This window comes from Nomascus leucogenys, chromosome 13 (assembly GCF_006542625.1).
Source record: "Nomascus leucogenys isolate Asia chromosome 13, Asia_NLE_v1, whole genome shotgun sequence".
Lineage (NCBI taxonomy): Eukaryota > Metazoa > Chordata > Mammalia > Primates > Hylobatidae > Nomascus > Nomascus leucogenys.
In genome coordinates, this window is record NC_044393.1 from 76,990,013 (window position 1) to 77,013,837 (window position 23,825).

General features: G+C 41.8%; 1 protein-coding gene across 1 annotated transcript in view; it reads left to right on the top strand.

Annotated features, from left to right (window-relative positions):
- The window catches only part of SND1 (staphylococcal nuclease and tudor domain containing 1), a 440,010-nt gene that overhangs the window by 240,002 nt on the left and 176,183 nt on the right, over positions 1-23,825 (top strand). The window contains exon 14 of the mRNA XM_003261285.3: positions 14,211-14,283. Coding sequence (XP_003261333.1) covers positions 14,211-14,283 — 73 coding nt within the window. The remainder of the gene's footprint in view (positions 1-14,210; positions 14,284-23,825) is intronic.

Consider the following 23,825-nt stretch of genomic DNA (forward strand, 5'->3'; position numbering starts at 1 on the left):
AATATGTAATTCTGACAGGCAGGTAAGCATGGAAATAATTTGTAGGGCTGCTCTGGAAAGTGAGGCCAGAATAAGCTCTCTTATTATGCTGTTAGAAATAGCCATGTTGTGCTATAATACTTAATGAGTATTCATAGATAGTGAAGTTTTTTAAGTTTTAGGTTTTAAAATGAAAACAGCCTTTTTAGTCTAGTGCTTATTTTGTGCAGAAGTAATGTAACAAGATGCTTGCTTGCTAAGGCAGTGAGCTGCCTAGAGATAATTGTGTTGAGCCATTGCTTTCAGACTGATGGTGAGAAAATTGGCTTCAGGGTCATTGCACTGTTGTAGGTTGAGTAAACGGAGAGAATTAACCACTTCCCTATGCCCATGAGGCATTGCCATAAGGAAATACAGGCCCCATAAAGAATGGGGAGAAATACTCAGCATGAACTGTGAGTGAATTTTTGTTTGGAGCAGTCTTGTCAGTGAGCCCCAGGACACTAAGCCCAGTGCCATCTTCTCGATGCTAACCCCCAGGAAAGTGAAGTCAGATTCAAGAAAGATCAGAATGCTTGCTAGATAGGAATGGTGGTTTTGTAGCCATTAAAAAAGATTTTCAGTGCAGAATCCCCGTCCTCATGGTTTGGTGTTTTGTTTGGTGGCTGTGGTTGTTTTGAGACAGGGCTTTCCTCTGTGTCCAGGCGGGAATGCAGTGGCACAGTCATGACTCACTGCAGCCTCCCTTTCTTGAAAATGGTAAAGTTGACCACTTTTCAAGACCACCTATGTCCTGACACTGGCTTATTTGAGTTTGCCTTTAGTTTGAAGCACCTCGTTCTCCTGTGACACATTCCGCATGTTCCCTTAGCATTCTTCTCACCTCTCTCACGTTACAGCGTGTCAGAGCTCTTTCACTGCTGCTTCTGCCCCTTATCTGGCCAAGTATTGAATATTATCTGAGTTTAGGGTTGTTTTTCCCTAGATAGATGAGCTGTATGTTTTCTAGGTGAACTCTGCTTTGTGATTTTATGCCCCTGTCAGTGCATTTGCTCTACCTCCCAGCTTTATGTCCTCTGCAGATCTCATTAGTGAGTTGTTTACTCCTTTTCTGGGCCCTGAATAAAACCCCTAAACAAGAATGGCTTTGGTGTTGACCCCAAGTCTCTCACTGCTTGAACTGTCACTTAACTGTCTTTTGTTTATCATCCTTCAGCCACTTTTTAATCTTCAGCGATTGTGTGCTGAACCAAGCCAGTTTGAATTAATTTCCCAAGCAAAATTTCTTAAGGTACCGTATTTAATGCTTTGGCAAAGGCCAAATTCATAACATCTGCCGCATTCATATCAGTCATTTGTTCTGACACTCTTTAGGTAAATAATAGACGGGTCAGGTGGCAAGGCATCATTCTGCTCTGTTCCTCCCTACCAGGGTGTTGATTCCAACAGACTTCTTTGACCCTGGTTATTGCTGGTGATATTGGCAGTGGTGCAGCGTGCTCTTCTGTTGACTTTGCTTTCCAGTGCACTGCTTGGCCATTAGTACTTCCAGAGAAATATTGTAAGCTTTGGGGAAAGGGCAGCCCGTTAAACTTGTCTGACTTAGGTCAGCACAGCTGCCTGCCTAGAAGTTGATGAGCTTTCTCAGGGCTCTGCAGCCCCTACTTCCTTTGCAAAGGGATATGATCTGCCAGCCTTTCTCATATCATTTCATGGACGCTCAGGGAGTGATGCGGTAGGCACTCATTGGGAGACCAGATGAGACAGGGGGAAGAAGAATACCAATTTGCAGTTGGCCTGTTGCTTTCAAGCATATCCACTTGCCTGCATAGAAACAAACTCTACCACATCAGCACCTCTGTTCAGTTCACTGACCCTTCAGCGCTCCTTTACTCAGGTGCCTCTCTGCTTCTGGGAAACCCTCATTATGTCTTAAATACATGGCCCATCTAGAGGAAGCCACATCTTTTTTTGTTTAAAGGGTAAATAAACCTCACATTCCCAAAAGGCGGCCTTTTGGCCTTCTGGCCTTCCTTTCCAGCTCCGTTGTCTATAATCAGCTGCCCCCTCCCTCATTACCTTATGTCCTAGCAAGATAAGGTTTTGGCATTTTCTCATGTACTCTCAGGCCTTGTTTATCTCATAGGCTTCGTTGAAAAGCCCTTGATGTTGTCCCACAGTCCTGAGAGTTCCAGTGTGTGTATTCTCTGTTTTTTGTTCCCCTCCGGCCCCCGGCACCCCGCCGCCTCAGAATTTAGGTGCAGCTGACCCATAGTTCTCTGTGACACTCCTGAACTTGGTCTCCCTTTTTAGAAGCATCATATGGACTCCTTAGGGAGTGTGAATCATTATTTCTGTTCTGCATGATCCTGTTTGATTCCCATATTGGCTTTCCAGCATTTCCAGTTCCTCTTGTTGTTTTAGTGTTTCTCAGTTAGCTGGCCTGCTGCATATGCCTTGTCTTGACGAGTCTTCCAAACTTTAGGCAGAGCTTTTAACTTCTTCAGGGAATATTCCATATATCCTTCTGCGGTATTTCCAAGATAGTGAGTCATTACCGGGACCCTTTTTACTTTCTGAAGTGTCATAAAAATCTTTCATATGCTCTATTTTATGTATTTGGTGTAACACATCCAAGTTTTGATTTTGGAGAGGCCAGAATGTGAATTTCATCATCATGCTAGATGTCTTCCAAGTGGAGCTTTTGTTGAGCATGTTATGGACACTGAATACAAGTTGGTAATGTTTAGAGTCCGATCAAAGCGTGGCTGTGTGCTATGTTTTCTTTATACATGGGGGATATCATCTATGTACATCTTCTGATGCTACCAGTAGCTTTATTTTAAAATGTAATATTTTAAGAATTCCTAGAAATTGTTAGAATCTGGCTCTTTGCAGGAAAATACAGAAGTTATGTTAGTTCAGAAGTTGGGGCTTTATTCCTTTAAGGTATCTTTTAATTCTAAGATTTGCAATTTCAAGATCGGATGTATATATTCGGAAAAGAAATTGATGCTCCAGCCTGACTGTAGGAAAGCAATTGTATTGAACAACCTAGTGTCTGAGCAGATTTAAATGAATTTAGATTCATTCTGGTCATACATAATGAAGTTAGGGTTATCTCAGGAGAAGAGAAAAGGGCAGGCTCTCTCTTATCTTTTCATGTGTATTCTATTTCTTGCCTGGCACACTGCAGATTTAGAAAACCGTGGTGTTGTCATCCATCTTTGAGAGGCAAGTGTGAACCTGCCCTCATCTCAGCGTTGCCTTGGCTACTTCTCTTCCTGGTCCCCTGAAGGACTCATTTTTCTGATTCAGCAAACCCTCTTTCTAAAAAACAAAAAACTAGCACTCCAGCCTTGCTGTGTTCTACATCTCCAATCTCCAAACTCCAAACCCCATAAGCACCAGTCTCTCACTTTTTTTTAGTGAGATTGGCAGTGCCCTCATATTGTAGGCTTCTGTGTTTGAACCTGTAGGAAATCTGTGCTGGCATTTCTGTCACAGACTTTAGTCAAAAAGCTATAAACATATTGATAACTCTTTCTTTCTTAAACCAATATCCCTGGCCATTATTAAGAGGGATTCAGTATTCATTGCATATCTCTCTCGGTGATGCAATTAATGGGGGCCACAGTGGGCTTTCTAAGTTCCATAGTTTGTAGCAGTGACTTGTAAATATATTTTGCAATTCCATTGAATGAAGAGCTTCCACTGGGAAGGAAATGCTCTTGGTCTTCCACCCTGGAGAGCTAGAGGAGCTCTTCCTTTTTTCTGATTTATAGGGAAGTTTTTCCATAAAATTTCAATAAATGGAAAAAGTGACGTGTGCCTTAAAAAAAAAAAAAAGAAAAAACTGTCAACTGGTCCTTCATATCTGTGTCTTCAGTTTTACTAGCATTCACATACTGGTTATGAATGGAATGTGAAGAGTTATTTGCCAGCATTTTCTGTTGCTAAGTTAAAAGATACAATTTTAGGACTCTGAAATGGAAGAGGAGTATATTGGTTTGACATTATTGTGATTTGTTAAATGTTTTGATAAGAAAATTTCATTTCTATACCAGTCTGTTTAGACAATTGGCATTGAATTTATGTGTTTTGAAATTTTAAAACTGATATATCCTATCACAGAGTGTAGATTAAATGGGTTAATCAGTTCTCCAAGAAAGCATATCTTTCCTCTGTCAGAAACAGTGGTCAAGGCTGGTCTGTGTTGCATGTGATGGCTTTGCATTCATTTCTTCTCTTTATTCCTTTTTTTTTTTTTTTTTTTTTTTTTTTTTTGAGTATATCCTGGGTTCCAGGCATGGGCGATAATAGCGGTGAACAAAAAAGATAGTAGACTCAACCCTTTACAAAGCATGCAATCTCAGAGGGACAGGCATTAAATAATTTTATTAGTACTGCTGGATATTGCTGTTTTTCTAATTTCTTCTCTTTTCTTACCTGTTTTCTTAGCCCTTCCTCTTTCCTCCCTCTTTATTTTTAACACTGCTTGCCTTACATCTTTTTTATTCCATCTCTCATTTCTATTAAATGGTCCTATGAGAGTATCTTCCTGAAATTCATCTTTTCTGTCCAGCCTCTGTTCTTATCTTCTCAACAGTTTGATGGTATGGCTTTAAATAAATCATGATTTCTCACTTTCAATCTAATGACCTCAACAAGTGAAAATTCTTTTTGAATAAAAGTGGAACCTATTGAATACTGTGAAAAACAGAGCTCTTACTTGAAGTTTAATGGTAGATTCCTGTAACACCAGGGTACTGTTGGATTTTTAGCTCAAGCATCATAGGAGGCAGTAGTTGGGTGCCTTACGACTGCCCTCTTCATCCTCTGCATTACACCATGCCAGTACAGGTTGAAAGCCAGCACAGAGGAGGAGACTGGCCTTTCTCTTAAATGTCCTAATGGCTTCCGTTCTTTTTTAACTTTGGAAATGCACATCCCACCCTACATTTTGGGGTTGCAGTTAAGTGTCACGGTCATGAGGTTGCTAACCGGATTCAGCATATGTCTTTATGTGTCAGTGTGGAGGGTTTCGCTTTTGGGGAGTAGGGAAGATCAGTTTTTGCAAGTGGATGTGATAACAGGAAAATGCATTAAAAGAGCTGGTGTTGGGAAGTGATTTGACGATGCAGCTGAATGTGGGGAAATTTAGCTTTTCCCTTTCTTCAGAAAAGATGATGCACTCAACATCCAAATAGCAGTAATCAATCTGCATTTAAGGCAGCACAAATGGCCACTTCTGGAGAGCTGTATAATGTCTCCATTTCCAAATAGTTTTCTCCTTCAGGATATTAAGAGGATCTGTTCACTCCCTCCATCCCATCCTTCTCTTCCCTCCCCACCCCTAGTTCCTTCTGACGTAACTCATGCTGTGAGACTTTTCTTTATGATTCATGAGGGGCTGGGGTATAGCTGGCGCCCTTTAGCTTTATCTCCTGTCTTGACTAGCAAGCTGTGGGTAGCCCTGCAGGTCATGGGTGGATGATTAACTGCTGGAAAGCAGTCCTCCTTGGCTCTGTTCTGTAATCATTAGTCTACACTGGTTGTATTCCTTCAGAGAGGACATTGTTCTAGGCTAAACTTCCTACATGAATTAGCCATCGTTGTGTCTTCCCCCACCCCCATCCCCCAAAATAGGTTCAGCTATGACCACTTACCTGTCCAGAGTCACTTGTCTATTTTCTTCTGTCTCACTGTCCTCTTGGCTAAGAGGCTCTTGCTTCTTTCACACAAACCAAAATATTTGATATGTTGGAAAGTTCTTGTACTGGGAATATCATTTCAATCCAAAATAAATTGTAACTATAAAGTGATAACACTTGACCCTTGACTTTCTTGAAATGTCTTATAACTTGCTTCCCTAAACCAGTGGCTCTCAGACCAGCCACATCACTGTTGCTCAGAAATTTGTTAGAAATGTGAATTCTCAGCACCCTGCCCCTTGCAGTCTAACACATTCTTTAGGTGATTCTGATGTACACTAAAATTTGAGAAGCACTGCCCTAATCAGTTCCTGATAATTGTAAAACGAATCAAAGTGTATGCCCTTTCATGGAAGATTGATCATTTAATCTTCATTGTCATTGGAATTACAGTCATGGTTATAAGTAACAGAGAACAAGGCATGGAATGGACGAGCTTTGGATTTCTATAGTATGTCCCAGCTCTTTATTCCCCTTGACTCCTGTCTCTTTCTCCCTTCCTCAGACTCTGAGTTCATGGCTCCTTAATTCGATTCCTTCTGAATAGCCTCCACCAGCTCTTGGCTAATTTAATGTGAAATCATCTCGAGTCTTACAGTGCTTGCTTGCTTTGGCTCATCTGCAGCGTCAGGTGGCTGAGTGGGTCGGAGAGCTGAGTCTGTATTAGGCATATCCCTATCCTGCTTCTGCTCTAATCCTTAGAAATCTCTCAGGAGGACTATAGTTCAAATAATTAATCACTGATACATCAATGCACAGAATTTTATAGCTGATTGTGAACGGGAAATCCGCTTCATAGCGTTCTTTCATTTGCAGGATCCTTTACATCTAAATTTCTTGTAAACTTCCTTGTGCATTTCTGTTTTATCCTAAGCAGCTTCTGACTCTGCCTCCTGCCAGCACCCTCCAACTTTGGGCCCAGAAGTTGAGAAGAATTACTTCCCATTGCTCTTGCTTTTGCGTCAAGGTCAGAGAGCCAAATATCTGGGGTATGGCAATGAATTTTTTCCAGTAAGTCAGAATAAACGTAGCTCACATTGGAAAACCATTTTCCAAACTGAACATTGTCACAGAATTGTTGCTTTTCACTCAGTCAAAAGACACATTAAAGTTTTCTGTAACTGATGTGTTTGTGTTATGTAAGAAGTATTTTATCAGGTATTTTTGGGGGTAAAAACAAAAACACAGGATCTAGTGGTGATTTCAGTGAACAAGTAAATAATTACAAATATAGTTACAAAAATGGAGAATATATGTGGGTAGTTGGGATTCATAGGGAAAGGAGCACCCAAATTGATGGGTTATCCATCAATAGAGTCCACAAGAGAAGGCATATTCTGTTTGGTTTGCCTTGGTAAAGGGAGATGGAAAGCAAATGCCAATTTCTTGCCCTATGACAGCAGTTTCTTATCCTAAGGAAGTAATTGGCAAGGTGCTCTAGAAGTTATTCCTCATGGCATTATCTATAGTAGTAGAACTATTCACATAAATATCTAGCAACAGGGGATCGATTAAAATTTTGAACCATACGTTCATATGTGATGGATTTCCTGTGCACCTATTAAAAGTGGTACTTAAACGGTGTTTTTTTCTTGAAATAGGATTATGAGTCATTGTTTCCTGAAATTTTTTTCTGATGAACTTTGTAATCAGAACAGCAAAAACTATAAAATCAGTGTCATTGAGGCAGTTTTGAGTAATCTACCTTCCTGAGGTCCTATCCTCTCAAGAAGACTTTAGACTGCTCATAACCACTAATACCCAGCTCTAATATTCCTTTGATCCTAATCTGGGATAGTAGAGTTTGTAACTGTGTTCCCCTCATCTCTAGCATTGAGTTGGTTGTTCTCTGCCTTGGAGTTCACAATCCCTTTCCTCCCCCTTACCTGCCACTGCAGATCCATTATCATACCCAGCACAATAGCATGTGTCTTCATTCCTTCCTTATATTAGTTTTAGACGAGATGATGACCTAGAGTTCTTTGTTATTTGCTTCACTGCCTCATAATACCTACTGACTCATTAGTCCGCCCACCTCCCCTTGACCGTAGGACTCAATTTCCTCATTTCCAGTCTATGCACTCTCAATCTTTTCTGTCTTTCTCATCAGTAATTCTCAATTTCGTTGAAAATGCAGCTGCATAATCTTAGTGCCCCCACCTACCATTCTGCACCTGCTCCTGCTCTGTATCTTATTTTCTGAGTGGTGCCACCCTGTCGCTTCCTCCAGCTGCCAAGGAACCAGGAGAAAGGCCGAAGGAATTGTTTATTGCTACCATGTTGCACTGATATCTGTATTTGGTTCATGCTGAAAAACCATATTCCTCAGCGTGACCTGAAACACAATGAGAAACGCTTCGGAAGTTTACCAAGTTTTTTACTCTTTGTTCTGCTTTTCAACCTTTTCTGTTGGAATTAATTTTTCTTCCTACTGAGTCATTTTTCCTTGATTATTTAGTAGGTATTCCTTACAATCCTGCTACTTGGTTCTGTTTTATTGTTTACAGTGGTCAAGCTTTGCTCCCACTCACTGCCACTCAGATTCTTGCCCATCTCCCGCAGTTCCAGGAGACTTGATGTGGGATGTGATGCTTTTGTTCTGGATGCTATTCCGCTTCTGTTTCTACTCAGAGGGCAGTCTTTAGCTGCTTCTGCCCTGGAGCATAGATCATGAAGCTGTGTGTCCGGGAAAGCCAACAAACCTCATTTTTTTGCCCTACAGTCACTTTGGCATTGTCACTGTCTCCAATTTGAAATATTTTCACTGTTCCGCATTAATCAGTCAGTTACCAAGCATTTGTTCAGCTTTACTTGGCACACTTTAATTGAACTAGATGGCCCTGAATTTATATAATTATGGAAAGATAGCTGTCTGTTAAATACTATAATAAAGATTAAGGGCAGAATACTAACCCTCAAGGGACCTGTAGTCTAGATACAGAAATAAAGATTAACACATGAAACAATTTGAAAGTCATATGTTGCAGTTTATAATTACATGCTGAACTGAGTGATACCTGCACACAACACACACACACACACACACGCACGCACGCAAATTATACTACCATTTCAAAGGAGTTCACCTGGGACCCCAGGTTAAAAATTTCTGTTGTCCCAACTATTTTATGATTGTAGTGAGGTTGTGGCTACAGATAGGTGATACTCTTTTCATTGTAGTGTTGACTAGAATGACAAGTGGAATCAAGGGGGAAGCAAAAGCCCAGGGGACACACATAATTAATTACTTGCGTGAAGGGGGCATGAAGAAAACGGGCCTAATTGATTAGGAGTAATGTGGAAATCATGTGGATATGTAAACTGGGGCCACATGGTTGGGACCCATGAAAGCCAAGTCTGAGAATTTCCACTTAATTTCACAAGCTGGTTGGTTGTCTTTGTTTGGAGTATAAGTAGGGGAGGAAAATGATGATGTCGATTTTTATTGAGAAGTGATGTGGGAGTGGTGTGCAATATTCAGTCAAAGTGTGTGTAGCTTCAAAAGGGATTGCATGAATTTAGTTAGATATCCCTGACGTTATCTTGAAATAAATTGGGGAGGGCCTAGACCAAGAGGGTTCCAAAAGGGCCAAATGAGCACAATTATGAAAGAAGAATGTTGGATGTTGGGGTAAAGCAAAAGCAGAGTGAAGAGACATCGTGGAGCCTGCTTACCAGGAAAGCATTGTTAAAAGGAAGTTACAGATGAGGAGACGTGTTCAGGGGTCCTGATCTCTCTCAGCTCTGTAGCCTCCTTGCCACATCATCTCCCTGCCACCTATAGCATGCCATTTCTGCTTTGTGTCATTTTATTTTCTTTAGATCTCTTTCATGTATGAAAGTAGTTCTTTTTGTAAAACTCTGTTGAAAGCTCCTGCTCCCTCAGAAAATTCACAGATACTTTAGGGTGGATCAGAGATATTTCTAGCATCTGAGCTGACGCGCACTATGTCCCCAGGTTAAGAATTCCTGATGTGATAACTATTTTATGATTGTGATAAGGTTGGATCTAGCCATAAATCCTTTGAGTTTCTTTGTAAGCTCACAAAAATATTTGTTCAGAATAGCAATCTACCGTCATTGAATTGGCAGTAAGATGGGGGCCTGTTTGTTGGCATGGGAGGGACTGTGACTGCGGTGCTCAGACATCCAGCTTGGAGAGCATTGGTCTTGAGATTTTCTGGATGAACTAGGGACTGCAAACCTAAGAGCAGACTCTTCCTTGGCATGAAATGTGTGCAGATTCTAATCTTGTGCTGAGGCCATGGAGATGATCTCCCTGCAAAAATGTTGTCTGCCTTTGCAAAGTTGTAGGTTTTTTCTTCTAGAGGAAAAGCAGCAGCTAATATGTGAGAATTTCAAGCTTTGCTGTTTAAAGAAAGCAGAGTTTTCCAGTGGTCTGAATAGAGTTCATCTTCCCACACTGTAGTACCATACAGCCCTGTGGCTCCTAGAAACAACCTAGAAAGCTGTGTTTTCATCTTTCTGTTGTCCTGCCACTCCTTGGCATGTGTGTGGATATATACTTACTTTCCCTGACTGGTGATGATGTTTGTCAGTTATTGACACTGGTAGTCTTTGCTGTCTTTGTACTGCTGCATCTTGGAGAAGAAAGCTGCTGAGAGGAGTAGGCTATGTTCTGCCCCACTGCTTCCTTTCTCCTGGCTGGCCTGCACACTAGCCTGCCTTTGTGAGGAAGTGGCTATTAAGCAGACACAGCAGGAGAGGTTTAGAAGTCAGGAGTTTCATTCCTTGCCTAATGAAAAGGGATGCAGAGCTGTGGCTGAGGCCCACAGGGAAAGGCAGTATGGGGAGCGGGAGTTAGTGTTTGCTCTGTGGAGCAGATACGGTGGAAGCCAGCCTGCGGTCTGCCTGCCTTCTCACATCTCAAAGACAGAGCTCCACAAATCTATCCCAGAGAAACTGGGTTATGTGAGATGCAGAGGAGAACCCCACTGAGAAGTGGTAGCAAGGCAGTACACCTTGTTTTCAGCAGAGCCTGGGTCTCCATGTCATGTATCCTCATAGCCTGGAATAAAGATGGTACTCTCCCTTTGCAGATAGCGGTGGCAGGCCTCCCCTCTTGGCATTTGCTCCTCTCCTCTGTGAGATTCATTCCTGAATTCCTACTTCCCCCAGATACTCTTTCGTGGAGAATTTCTTGCTGTGGCATCAGACTTGTGACAAGCAGAGGGAGGTTTTCTGGAAATGGCTCACTCAGCGTCGTTCCTGAAGCAGTGTGGGAACCAGAAGCGAAGAAGCCTCTGCACAGGGAAGGAGACCTGTGCTGCCGCAGGTTACTCTGCTCTTTTCTCACAGATCCCTCCCACTTTGCAGCCTAGGTCTAGTGTGCTACTAAGAGGCTAGAGTGCTTCCTAGGTGGGCATATTTGAATTTAGTGGTTAACTACCTATTGTTAACTTTGAATTTTGCTTTTCTTTTATGAAGAATTAACAAAATAAGGGCTACTTCTCAGTTTATATATGCTGGTACAGTGCTACTTTCTTGCTGCCTCTTGAATGTGCCAGAAATTGATCAAGTTTAACAGTAATATTTTAAGTGTGAAAAAATTGTCTTTGAACGTTTTCCCAAAATTTATGCCAGAACACAAATAAGTATCCGATAATATGCTTTTTAGAAACAGGATAGAGCATGAATAATATTAATACTAAGACAATTTTAAAGAATCGTTTTGCTGTTATTGTTTTAAATGTCATATGTACACTATTATCCACGTCTTCCAGTTTCTGATGTTAGTTTTTTCCTCTTTGGTAGCATATTTAGTTTTGGTTAAGTCCTAGATTTCTGCTTATAGCACAGAGCTACTTTGTGGTCACAGAAAGAAAGCAGAATTATAGTTTTCCCACCTCACTGCTTTTGCCTCGAGGATCTTTGCTTTCTAACTTACTGCTCAGGCCCTGTTCGTTTTTTCTCATAGCATATGAGATGTTCTCCAGCCCCAGGAAAGGCCACAATTTCAGCAGTGCTCTAACTTGAACCTGTCTGTTTACAGAACAGATCTATTTATTTTGGTTGTCCTTGTTGTTAAAGGATAAGGCTGTAGGCATTTAGTGCCCCATAGGACCTGCAGAATGCTCTGCAGTCCTTGCCTTGAAGGAGGTGAGGTACGGTCAGGGTGGGAAGGAGCTTGTCTTGCATCACAGAAGCTTCAATCTTAAGGCTGCTCCTTCCAATTTGCAGTAGCAAAATAAGGAGAGCCTGTTGGTGGCAGAGGAGGTTATAGAAATAGGACATACAAGATGTAAGCAGGGCTTTGGGGAGGTGGAAGAGTTGGATTGTTAGTTGGCTTCTAGCCACCAACTTCTAGTCTTTTACTGGTAGCTTGCAAATCCCAAGGGGTGAGGGGCAAAGCTTGAGAATCGCCTTGGTTGCTGACCACTACCAGGATCCCTGAATGATAAATCACTAGAGGAAATTGTAAAGGGAAATATTTTTACCCATTTACAATTTCTTTTACTTTTTTTTTGAGACAGAGTCTTGCTCTTTCGCCCAGGTTAGAGTGCAGTGGAGTGATCTCGGCTCACTGCAGCCTCCACCTCCTGAGTTCAAGCAATTCTGCCTCAGCCTCCCAAGTAGCTAGGATTACAGGTGTGTGCCACCACAACTGGCTGATTTTTTTTTTGTTTTTTGTTTTTTGTTTTTTTTATTTGAGATGGAGTCTCTCTCGCCCAGGCTGGAATGCAGTTGCGCAATCTTGGCTCACTGCAACCTCCGCCTCCCGGGTTCAAGGAATTCTCCTGCCTCAGCCTCCCGAGTAGCTGGGATTACAGGTACCTGCCACCACACCCAGCTAATTTTTTTGTATTTTTAGTAGAGACAGGGTTTCACCATATTGGTCAGGCTGGTCTCAAACTCCTGACCTTGTGATCTGCCTGCCTCGGCCTCCCAAAGTGCTGAGATTACAGGCTTGAGCCACTGCACCCAGCCCGATTTTTTTTTTTTTTTTTTTTTTTTTGTAGGGACAGGGTTTCGCATGTTGGCCAGACTGGTCTCAAACTCCTGACCTCAAGTGATCTGCCCGCCTTGGCTTCCCAAAGTACTGGGATTATAGGCATGAACCACTGCACCCAGCCCCATTTTCAGTTTCTTAAGCTGAAGCCCTTGATTCAAATTCAGAAGGAGCCACGGGATTCAAGGAGCTTGGAAGTGCTATCTTTTAGTTAGCATTTCAGATCAGAGTGAGAGAGAGGCTATGATTTTTATTTTCTTGTTAATTCAGTACTTGCCCTCATCAAGGAGTAGAAACTAGATAGTAGGAAAACTTTTGTTGTTTCTGAACCAGAAGCATTTCAAATGAGTTGAGTGAGGGACACATCCCCTGGGATGAAGCAAGGGGGCTCAGGTGGATGATAAAAGCCCAAGTATGAAAGAAATATGACTATTCTACCTAGCACTGAGCAACACCCACCCAATTTGGCTTATAAGGGTTTACTTTAGAAAGTGATGACCCTGAAAGTAACCCCTGCAGAAGTGTGTCCTCTACCCCTGCTCCTTGAGTGAGTTCCTGAAAGGGAAGAGGTGAAAATGTGGCTGACAGTGTGAGGGTGCCTGACATTTGGCCCTGGGCTGGGCAGCTTTCTCAACACTTCCTCTGGAATTCAAAAACCCTAAAAAGTCGAGTCTCCATAGACAAGATTTGTGGGAACATCCCCTAATCTCTAGTTCTCTGTCTCTAAGCTCAGAACTCTTCCCTGCTGATGTCTGCAGGCTGGCAGTACACAAGAAGGCCTTATCCAACAGTGTACGGACCAAGTAATTCACCTGTCAGCTTTTATTCTGTGGTCCTTCATTGTTATACCAGTGATCGTACCTAGTGAGGCGTAGGCTTCTGTTCCCAGAGCTACCACTCAGAGGATTGGGTGATTAGAGCAAACCAACCCATGGCTGAGGTTGGCAGAGTCCCAGAGTTCCCTGTTAAATCCCCTCTTATTATAGCTGAGACCGATTGAAAATGAGACTTAACGTCAGTTATGTAGCATTTGCTAATTTTTTTTCCTACTGTTAAATGACTTTTCTCTACAGTATTGCTCCATTCAGGGCAACTTATCTTTTTACCTGGGAGGAACTTATTTCCATTAGAATTGGAACACTAGCCACATATTTTGCATTTAAAATGTTTCATGTGATTAAACACGGAAGGAAACGTTATTACTTCTGTTTCTTAGGCCTGTGCTCCTCTAACTGATTCTTCTTTTGTGCCTGGAACAATGCCTTTAATTTGAAAACAAGTAAGGCAGCCCTCTGATTACTAAGCACACTGTTAGTGGAAACTGGCAGCCAAGTGCTGGTAACAGGGCTTAAGAGAAGAGCAGCTTTATAATCCCCCCTCCACCAAATCCTCTTGCACAGACTGGCTACTCAGCAGTGTACAGTGTCACTTGTGTAGTCATACATCCCCACTTTAACAACCCTCGCTTCTCTCTTCATTTTCACACCCTCCTACCCCTTCCCATTGTGATTCTTATTTTAATCGGTTTTTCTCTTCTTCCTTAACAGAGCTATTAAGAATGGCAAAGGATTGCATAGCAAGAAGGAAGTGCCTATCCACCGTGTTGCAGATATATCTGGGGTGAGTCCAGTCCCTGAATCAAGCTGTGTGGCTCAGAGGCTCAAGAGCGTGTCTGCATATTTGCTGAAGTACTTCAGCTTATGTGTTTTCTCTAGCTCGCTCCTTTTCAGGCACTGACTGTGACTACCCCTCCCCCCGCCCCAGGGGCATCTACTTAGGTATCTATGGGGAGCCTGTTTTATAATCTGGAAAAGCAGAATTAACTTCATTCTTTTTCTTTACCTGAACTGTCTCTATGTTGCTTTTTCACTTTTAATTACTGTATTTTGAGTTTGGAAGGTAGTTCTTCTCGGTTGTATTAAAATAAAATTGCCTCTTTTTAAAACTCCTGTCCAGTTCTTGCTATGAGTAGGAAGTCTTAGTGGCAAAAGGTCAAGTATAGGTTTCAGGAGAAGTATATGAATTCATCATGATTTCCTCATGACCGCTTGTTCCTCTGCTTGCCTGTAAGTGGGACAGAATGGAGAAATGTATGAACATCCTTTGAGATAATACATATAGATAATAAAGAAGAATCAATGGCACCAATATTTTAGAGCTCCCAATAGGCTGTGTCCAAATGATTCTTTAGCTGTAAGGACTTTACCTTTGAATGTTTAGGGTCTCTTTGGTTGAATAGATCCATTTGATAGTTGAGCTAGTTTATTCATTTAGTCAACAAGTATTTATTGAGTGCCTGCTGTATGCCAGGAATTGCTCTAAGCTCTGAGAATATAACAGTGAAGAAAACCGCTGAAGGTCAGAAAGGGAGGCAGTTGCAGTGTCAGGTAGCGAAAACTACTGTGAAGAGAAATAAAACTGGCTAAGAGGATAGTGAGTGGTGTAAGTGCTGATTTTGATCAGGTGGCCAGGAAAGGCACTCTCTATTGCCGAGACACATACCATCCATTTCAACACCACAGTCACTAATGGTTAAGCAGAGGATCAGGTCTGTGCCATGCATAGGGAAGATGCCCAGGGGAGATGGAGCCCAGGGGAGATGGAAGGAGGAAGAGCTGGTAAATCTTAGCTTAGGCACTCAGGGAATTTGCCTTGGGCCCTGAGAAGAAAATACTAGTATAAACAAAAGTGCTAGAGCTCAGCCTAGGCTGCAGGAGAGATGAGTCAGAATGTATTATCTTCCTGTTATGTGGTGTGCCCAGGCCTGGCTGAGGCTTTTTCTGTTGCTCCTGGTGATTGCTTGCTACAAATGTGTCTGGCAGGCTCCCCCTTGCTTAGGTATAGTGGTTCCCTGCTCATCTTAAACAGTGGGACTCTGTTGAGCTTTTCTTTCTCTATAACCAGTCACTGCAGATTATAGGTTAAACAATGTTACCTACAACACGTTAACTGGACTTCATTCTAGAGGTTGGGGCCTCTGTTAAGTGGGTGAAATAAAGTGATATGCACTTTTTGTGGCTTAGAATCCTGAGAAGCCCAGAAACCTGTAGCTAATGGCCTTTGAGCCACAGGTAACTATGGTGTATCTGCTAATGTTCATTTTTAACCAGTGTGACTCACCCAGTGCGATGTTACTTGGCCTATTTTCTGTGTAGCTTACCCGGCTGAGTTATTCTTTGCATATATATTATTAATATTTTTTATGTATGTGCGTGGCATTCTCAACAATGCTTTCCTTAATATTTGTCTTGGTAAAGCTGCTATAGTAATAAAAGGGCAAATTTTTGGCGGTTCATCAGCAGGAGCAAAAAGTTATAAATGTTTTGGAAAATGCAATGAAAGCCCTTCTACACAAAGGGCCAAATATGCCCATCCAAAAGCTTATGTGGGGCCCATACTCCAGGGCCTTCCAGAAGCTGATTTCAACCTTAGGGATAGGCTCTCTCCTTGGGCCCACCTGAGTTCATTTCTAGTTCTGATTTGGCACCAACAGTGAGGTGAAGCAACTCTAAGGAGGTTTTGAGGTTCAGGCACACCGGTCTCAGGGTTGTCCTCTCCACACCTCTCAATGTGGTGTCCTAAAGATCTTTATTGCTGTCTCTGAATCTTATGCTGCCTCCTGCCTTGATGATTTCTGATGCTTTTTTTATTCCTTTATTTCTGTTGTCATTAGCAGTGGGTCTTGTGAAACTTGTCTTCATTTATTTATTTACTTTTATTCCTACCCCACCAATTCCCCCTTAAACTCTAGCTCAGTTTCGTACCAATTTTTATTATCTTTTCTGTCTCAGTATTGGAGGATTGGTTTGCTCTTAAGTTAAACACAAATGCCAATTAAATTTCTCTCAGTCACCACATAAATAAGAGTAAAGCTTGGGCAAGTGGGAGACTGAAAGTGAAAAAGCTGTTCGATTTAAATGGATGTCAGATGTGACCTTCTCTGCCCGAATCACAAATTATTCACCTAAGATTGCAGTTTTTTTGGTGCTCTCTTTAATAGAGGAGTTTTGTCTTCTCCCACCTTCTAACCTTCCCTTCTTTCCATCACAGGGTTAAGTCTGTGTGTATGTTGGGTGCCCTTGCTCAATTTAAGTGAGTTGTGTGGGTTTTCTGTTTCCTGAAGCATGCTGGCAATTTTGCTGTCTGTGGGACAGGTGTGAGATCAGATGGGCAAACGGCTTACAGCCAGATGAAAAATAAACAGGGAAAAAGACAATGTAATGTACATATATGTAATGGTTTCACAGAGGTTTCTTAATCGTTTTTTAATCTTCAACTGTGTTACCTACTGCCCCAGATTGATCCCCCTCTTAGTTGCAGGCCAAGATAAATGGAGGTTTTTATTGAGCTGACAGTGTAGGCAATATCTGCCGAAATAATTTACAATGAACTGATGTACCACCCTCCTCTCCATCCCAGTACACATCGTTGGTGAGGACAAAGACATGCTTAAGTGTACATTCTGTCTCCTAAACACTCTTAAGAAACGTGTTGTATGGAAGAGATTATATCATAATGGTGGGGCAAATAACCTGTAATTTTGTTCTAGTGTTAACTGCCTCCATCTTTAGGAGTTGAGTTTCTACTCCTTTTCCATTATCTCTTCTCTTGCTGTTTAAAAAATGATTTCACAGAGTAAGGGTCAGAGTGCATTTAAATGCTTTTGTATGAAGACCTGGCAAATACAAGACCTGCTTGGCTGATTGCTTACGGTTGGAAGTGACTCATCTAAGCACAGGAGTGTGAGGTCGATGGCTTGGAACGTAAGATACCAGCCTCTGTAGTGGCCAAATAAGCTGGCCTTTTTGTTTGTTATTACAGATGGGTTTTGATGTCAAAGTCAACTGAGTTTTGAGTTGTCCATAAGTTGGACAGAACATCTGCATATAACACCAACTGAATGAACCCCAGTTTGTCTAGGGCTTTGATAAAAACTTGACCCACTAGACCAGGTGTGGTGGCTCATGCCTGTAATCCCAGCACTTTGGGAGGCTGAGGTGGGAGGATTGCTTAAGGTCAGGAATGCAAGACCAACCTGGTCAATGTAGTGAGACCCCGTCTCTACCAAAAAATAATAATAATAATAAATATGTGTGTGTGTGTGTGTGTGTGTGTGTGTGTGTGTGTCTGTGTTGACCCATCTACATCTCTTACACCTATTTTTAGGGTAACCACTAAAGGAAGAAAATTACATACTCCCAAGCTGGTACCTTAGATCCTGAAGAAGTTACTGGTTTTTTGTTACTTCCAATTTTTCACAGTGTAGGAACTGGGCTATTAGAAGTACCAGCCACTGCTGCCATTTCTATCATAGTCTAGTTTCCTTTCAAGCCAGGATGTTCCAGAGTGTAGAACCAGCTGAGAATTTGACCGACTTGGTACTAGGTCTTACTTGATTTGAAGGATGGTTCTGTGGTGACTGACTTCATACATCCATGTTTTCATTATTAGTTGGTTTTGTTTTTCATTGATCCTGTCTGAGCTCCCTCCCTCGCCAGCAGGGAAAAAATTGGAATATGCGTGTCAGTGTTCTTTATCTCAGGTTTCTCAGCTGTTCTTTATCTTAGGTTTATTATTGTTTTTGCTGTAGCCTGCTCCGTAATAAATACAATCTCCTGCAGATACAGAGTGTAAAACAGGCAATAAAATGGGGCTGGTACATGGCTTACTGTTGTTCTGGTTGATCAGACAAATCAATTATGGTTCTGAGATTAGAGAGAGCTCCCCACTCCTCAAGTTGCAGCCAGCCCTGCAAGTGCTGATTTTACCTTTTACCTTTACCTCCACTTCTCCATCTTCCTCTTATATGGGAGTAGGACTCAATGAGTCATAGTGTATATCTGAGTTCTCTGTCCTTTTCCTTTTGTGTCTGTCCTCTGTGCATAAGGAGTTACGATGTTTGTTTGATGGTACAAGAAGATAGCATCCTCTTCAGTCTTATTTCTGAAAGTCCCAGAATAGGGGTTGTGTTCTTTTGAATATGTTCTGCCTTTTCATATTATGTAGTCCTGACAGCTCCTCTGTTAATTGCACTATTACAGTATTTGCCCTCCTAATCCATGGGTGTTTTTATCTGTTAACTGCTGCTGTGCTCCTTTGGACGTTTATCACATCGTGGCTTGGTTTCATGCTCATGTTACATAGCACTTTTTTATAACCACCTTTCTCTGTGACTGATTTTGTTAGAAATACATAGTATTACTGATTTTTTTTTTTTCTTTTAAGGAGACGGGATCTCACTTTATCACCAAGGCTGGACTGAAAGTACAGTGGCACAGTCATAGCTCACTGTGGCCTTGCACTCCTGGGCTCAAGCGATCCTCCTGACTCAGCTTCCTGAGTAACTGGGTCTACAGGTGCACACCATCACACCCACAGGATCTTGTTGTGTTGTCCAGGCCGATCTGAAACCCCTGGCCTCAAGTGGTCCTCCCACTTTGGCCTCCCAAAGTATTGCTATTATAGGCATGAGCCACCACCCTAGCCTAAAAATTAAGCCATGGTTTGGAGTGATCCAGTGACTAGCTTTGGGGAAGGTGCGGGGCACAAGGGAAGAAGGTCAGGCATTTGGGGCCCTATTATTCATGAAACGAAGTCTTACAGAGTTAACCAGTAGGATTCTGACTTGCTAATGTGAAGGATTGAAGTGTTCCTTTAAAACAGTTAGATAAGATTAAATCAATAGATAAGAAATAGATTGGTAGACAGGGTTGGATTTTCTCCAGCATCTATCTGCTCCTGACCTCTGCCTTCAGTTTCTGGTTTTCATTGCCCTCTTAAACTTTAATAGCACTGTCATCCTTTCTTTGAGATTTCTGTAGGTGTTACCTTTCCTTAGCTCTTTATTAATATTTAGGCCTTGATGGAAGCATAAGAAAAAAATTATTATTCTTTTTGGCTAAAGAGAGTTTTAAAAAGCCCAGGCACAGTGGCTTATGCCTGTAATCCCAGCACTTTGGGAGGCTGAGGTGGGTGGATCTCCTGAGGTCAGGAGTTCAAGACCAGCCTGGCCAACATGGCAAAACCCCATCTCTACTAAAAAATACCAAAAAAAATAGCTGGGCGTGGTGGCGGGCACCTGTAATCCCAGCTACTTGGGAGGCTGAGGCAGGGAGAATTGCTTGAACCCGGGAGGCAGAGGTTGCAGTGAGCTAAGATAGTGTCACTGCATTCCAGCCTGGGTGATAGAGCGAGACTCCATCTCAAAAAAAAAGAGAGAATTAAAAAAAGAAAAAAGTGGTTTGCCTGGTAAGTCTGAAGAAGGTAAAAGGAGCAAAATCACCCAGACGCTTTATGAGTTAGGTCTGTGTTAAATTGCAGTTTGTCTTCTATGTTCTCTGGCCCACCTAGTTCAGATTTATTTTTCTTACCCTCATATGATTCTAACGTTCCTTTCAGCTTTATGTTTTTTCTGGTCTCTGGTATTTGATGGCACAAATGCTCTCTGAGTGTATTTGTTTTCTGTTGTTTTAAATAGCCCTTCCCTTTTTTACCCCCCTTGGCTAAAATCATGGCCCTACATCATGTTCTCACGTCTCTCTTGCCAACTGCAGTGTAAGTTACTGTACAGATGGCACAACATCAAGGCCTATGGTTCTGCCGGGTGGGTTTCTGTGAACTAGAGGGGTTGCCTAGCACTGGAGCTTCATTCACACAGTAGCTGCTGGTTCCACTGCTGGGCTCTGCATTTGCTATCCTGAGAAAATCCCAAAGGAACTCTGGAAGAGCCAGCTCACTGTCTGCGGAACTTGCTCTCCAGAGCAAGCAGTGTGTGCTCTCTAAATATGGTTGGCCCCTTGCCTGGAAGCCATGGTTGGTGGGAGTGTTGGGTTATCCTGGTGGCTTCCTTGCATCCCTGTTGTGTTTCGTAGCTCAAGTTGTCACTAATTTAGGAAAAGCTGTTGCTGTATTTCTTTCTTCTTCTTTCTTCAAGCAAAGTTTATTGAACTCTAGTTGGACTACAATGTGCCAGGTGACTGGCTTGGATCCTCGCTGCACAGAAACATGCCATCACCTCTGTGGCACACAACCTCTGATGCCAAAGTGGCAGCCACCTCGTAAGTTTCTCCCAGACTTTGGAAAAAACTTCAAACTCTTTCTTTTCTTTTCTCTTATATTTTCAATTTAATTTTTTATTTCAAAAAAATAGAGATGGGGTCTCACTTTGTTGTCTAGGCTTGGTCTCAAACCCCTGGGCTCAAGTGATCCTCCCACCTCAGCCTTCCAAAGTGCTGGGATTGCAGGAGTGAGCTACCATGCCTGGCCTCTTTTCTCTCTCTCTTTCTCTCTTTTGTTGAGATGGAGTCTCCCTCTGTTGCCCAGGCTGGAGTGCAGTGGCGCCATCTCAGCTCACTGCAACCTCTGCCTCCCAGGTTCAAGCAATTCTCCTGCCTTAGCCTCCTGAGTAGCTGGGATTACAGCTAGTTTTTGTATTTTTAGTAGAGACGGGGTTTCACCATGTTGGTCAGGCTGGTCTTGAGCTCTTGACCTCATGATCCGCCCGCATTGGCCTCCCAAAGTGCTAGGATTACAGGCATGAGCCACTGCATCCGGCCCTCTTTTCTCTTTTCACTTCTTCTAAAACATGTCTCTGCTAAAAATTGGATATTACTAAGAAGACCTTGATCTTGATTCTACCAGAGAGTTGCTTCAGCCAGTTGCCCTCACCCTTATCATGGAAGAACCATTGTGTTGGAGTTTTTTTGTGCATGGTTTGTTTCTCTCTCTCTTTCTTTTATTTCTTTTTTAAGATGAGATCTTAACTATGTTGCTCAGGCTGGACTCGAACTCCTGGGCTCAAGAGATCCTCCTGCCTCAACCTCCCAAGTAACTGGGACTTACAGGCATGAGCCACAACACCTGGCTGTCCACAGTTTCTTTGTTCATGTGAATTCTGTGCAACCACTTTCTGTTTTTTGAAACTCCCCTATTCAAATTTGCCAGAACTACAGGACCATCCCTCTCTTAAATAAATTTGAAAGCATTTTTTATTTACACAGGAATTTTTTCAAAATTTCATCGCAGCAGGTACCACAGTTAATGATGGTTGTGTTTCATTACCTCCTTTTATAGATTTTAGTCCACTTTTTGACTGAGTTGTGTTGTTTTTCGAGGGCACCAAATTTAGGACATGGTTTCTCACTTCTCTTATTTAGCTTCATTTAGTTGGGCTGTTTTGCATCTTTGTAGATAGAGATGTAGAAATGTAGTCCTGAAGAGATACAATTGATTTCCACCCTGTAAGAGAAATGATTTCAAACTTTACATTTTTATTCCCTAGTTTGACTCTGTTTTTGCATCTGTAGCAAATTCACCTCAGTATTCCTGGTAACTTATCTATATCTGTTCTTTAGTCTCTTTGAGCCTTTCTGGTTCCCTCATTAATTAGTGGGGTTAAAATGAAATTTTCTACATGAGTTTATTTTATATTTGAATAAGAGTCAAGATTTTACCTTATTGAAAATTATCTTTTAACAGGGGAAACAATTGTAGAAGCAAGAGAAATACAAAACCACATATATAGTGGGCAATAAAAGATTATAGAATTATATGCTTTGAAAATCTTAGTTTTGTTGCCTCCTCTGTACCTGGAAACATGAACAATAATTTGGTTGTGAAAGATCTTAAAAAAGAAAAATTTAGAAAGTGAGTATGTCTCTTTCATCTGCATCATGTCTGGTTCCAAGTCTGAGTCTGTACCTTACTTGGTTTAGCTTTTTGTTCAGAACAGTCTTGTCTTGGAAAATTCAGGCACCAGAGCAGATAACCTTGAGGTAGCGAGCTAGGATCGGACTTTGAAAGCAGGGCACAGCTTCTTGTCCTTTGATGTGAGTGTCCTAGCTCTGCAATTCAACACCTCTGAGAAAATGTTTGCTCAGGTGAGCTGCCCAGAGGTGGAGCACTGTTAAGAGACAGGGCTTCTTTATTTGTTCGTTCTTATATAACAAAAACATCTTCCTCCCAGTATAATCAGTAGCATGTCACTGTCGTGGATTCTATTATCAGGAAACTTTCTGTCATAAATTTTTCTAGTTTCTTTCTGCTTCCTTGTTTAACTGCCTTCACAAACAGGAGTGCATGCAAATGAGCTCCTCAGCAACAGGGTCCTAGCTTTTAGTGAAGTGTACTGAGCTATAATGATTTTTGCCTTTCTTCTTTGTTCAAAGCCGTAAGAAAGGAAATTGAGGGAGTTAGGAATATTTTTTCCAAATAAAGTAGCATATTTTTCCAAAGAGAGTTCCTCTGGCCATAGATTCGGCTATAGCTGGTCCATGCTCTTCTGTTGTTCTCTTTCCCATTCTCTGGGTGCATGTAGATAACACTCTATGATTCTATTTCATGGGTCAAAATTGGTTAAATGAGCCCATTACAGGGATGATTGTAAGTATATTTTGGAGGCAGTTGACAAAATTTCTGATTCCCAGGTTGAGGTGTGTGATTGGATTGTCTGATCTGTCCCATGGCTGCTGAGTGATGTGATAAAATTTGAAATATTTCTGCATAGCCCCGGATTCACTCTCCACTTTACCATCGTAACACTACTTAGCCTTGGATTGAACTCATTGTGTCCTGTGGCTATTGCTTATATAAACATTTCAAAGTAAGTAATTTTACTAACATAGACATTCTGCTTACTTGTATTTTAAGTCTTTATTTAGCATGCTTACAACATATTCCCTACAGAATATGTCGTACAGAATTTTGGACACTCCTTGCAGTGTTAACATCCACATATTTTGAAATTAGAGCTCAGGGTTGCTTTGAAATGCCCTGGTAGTTTTCTGCCTCAGTTGTTCAGGAAATGGTGTTCTCAGGAAGAAATTATAGAATTCCTAATACAATATCGAATTTGGAAGGGGTCTGAAAATGTAAGCTATTACCGAGATTTCTAATTTGGAGGAAGACCTGTGTTCTATTGATTTGTATTACTGCAACATCCCCAGATACTTCACCCGCAGTAGAGCCCATTTATTTTCTTTATATCATATTCATCTCCTCCACTACTTAAGGTCCTCAGTTGACTGACTCTGACTTCATTGTTCATTAGCATTTGTTGAATCACATTTCTTGTTTTTGCAATGCTATCTCTTCTCCCCTGCTGGCCATGCCTTCTTCCCTGGCATATGTCTCTTCTTCCAGGTAATTTCTCCCTTTTTATCCCC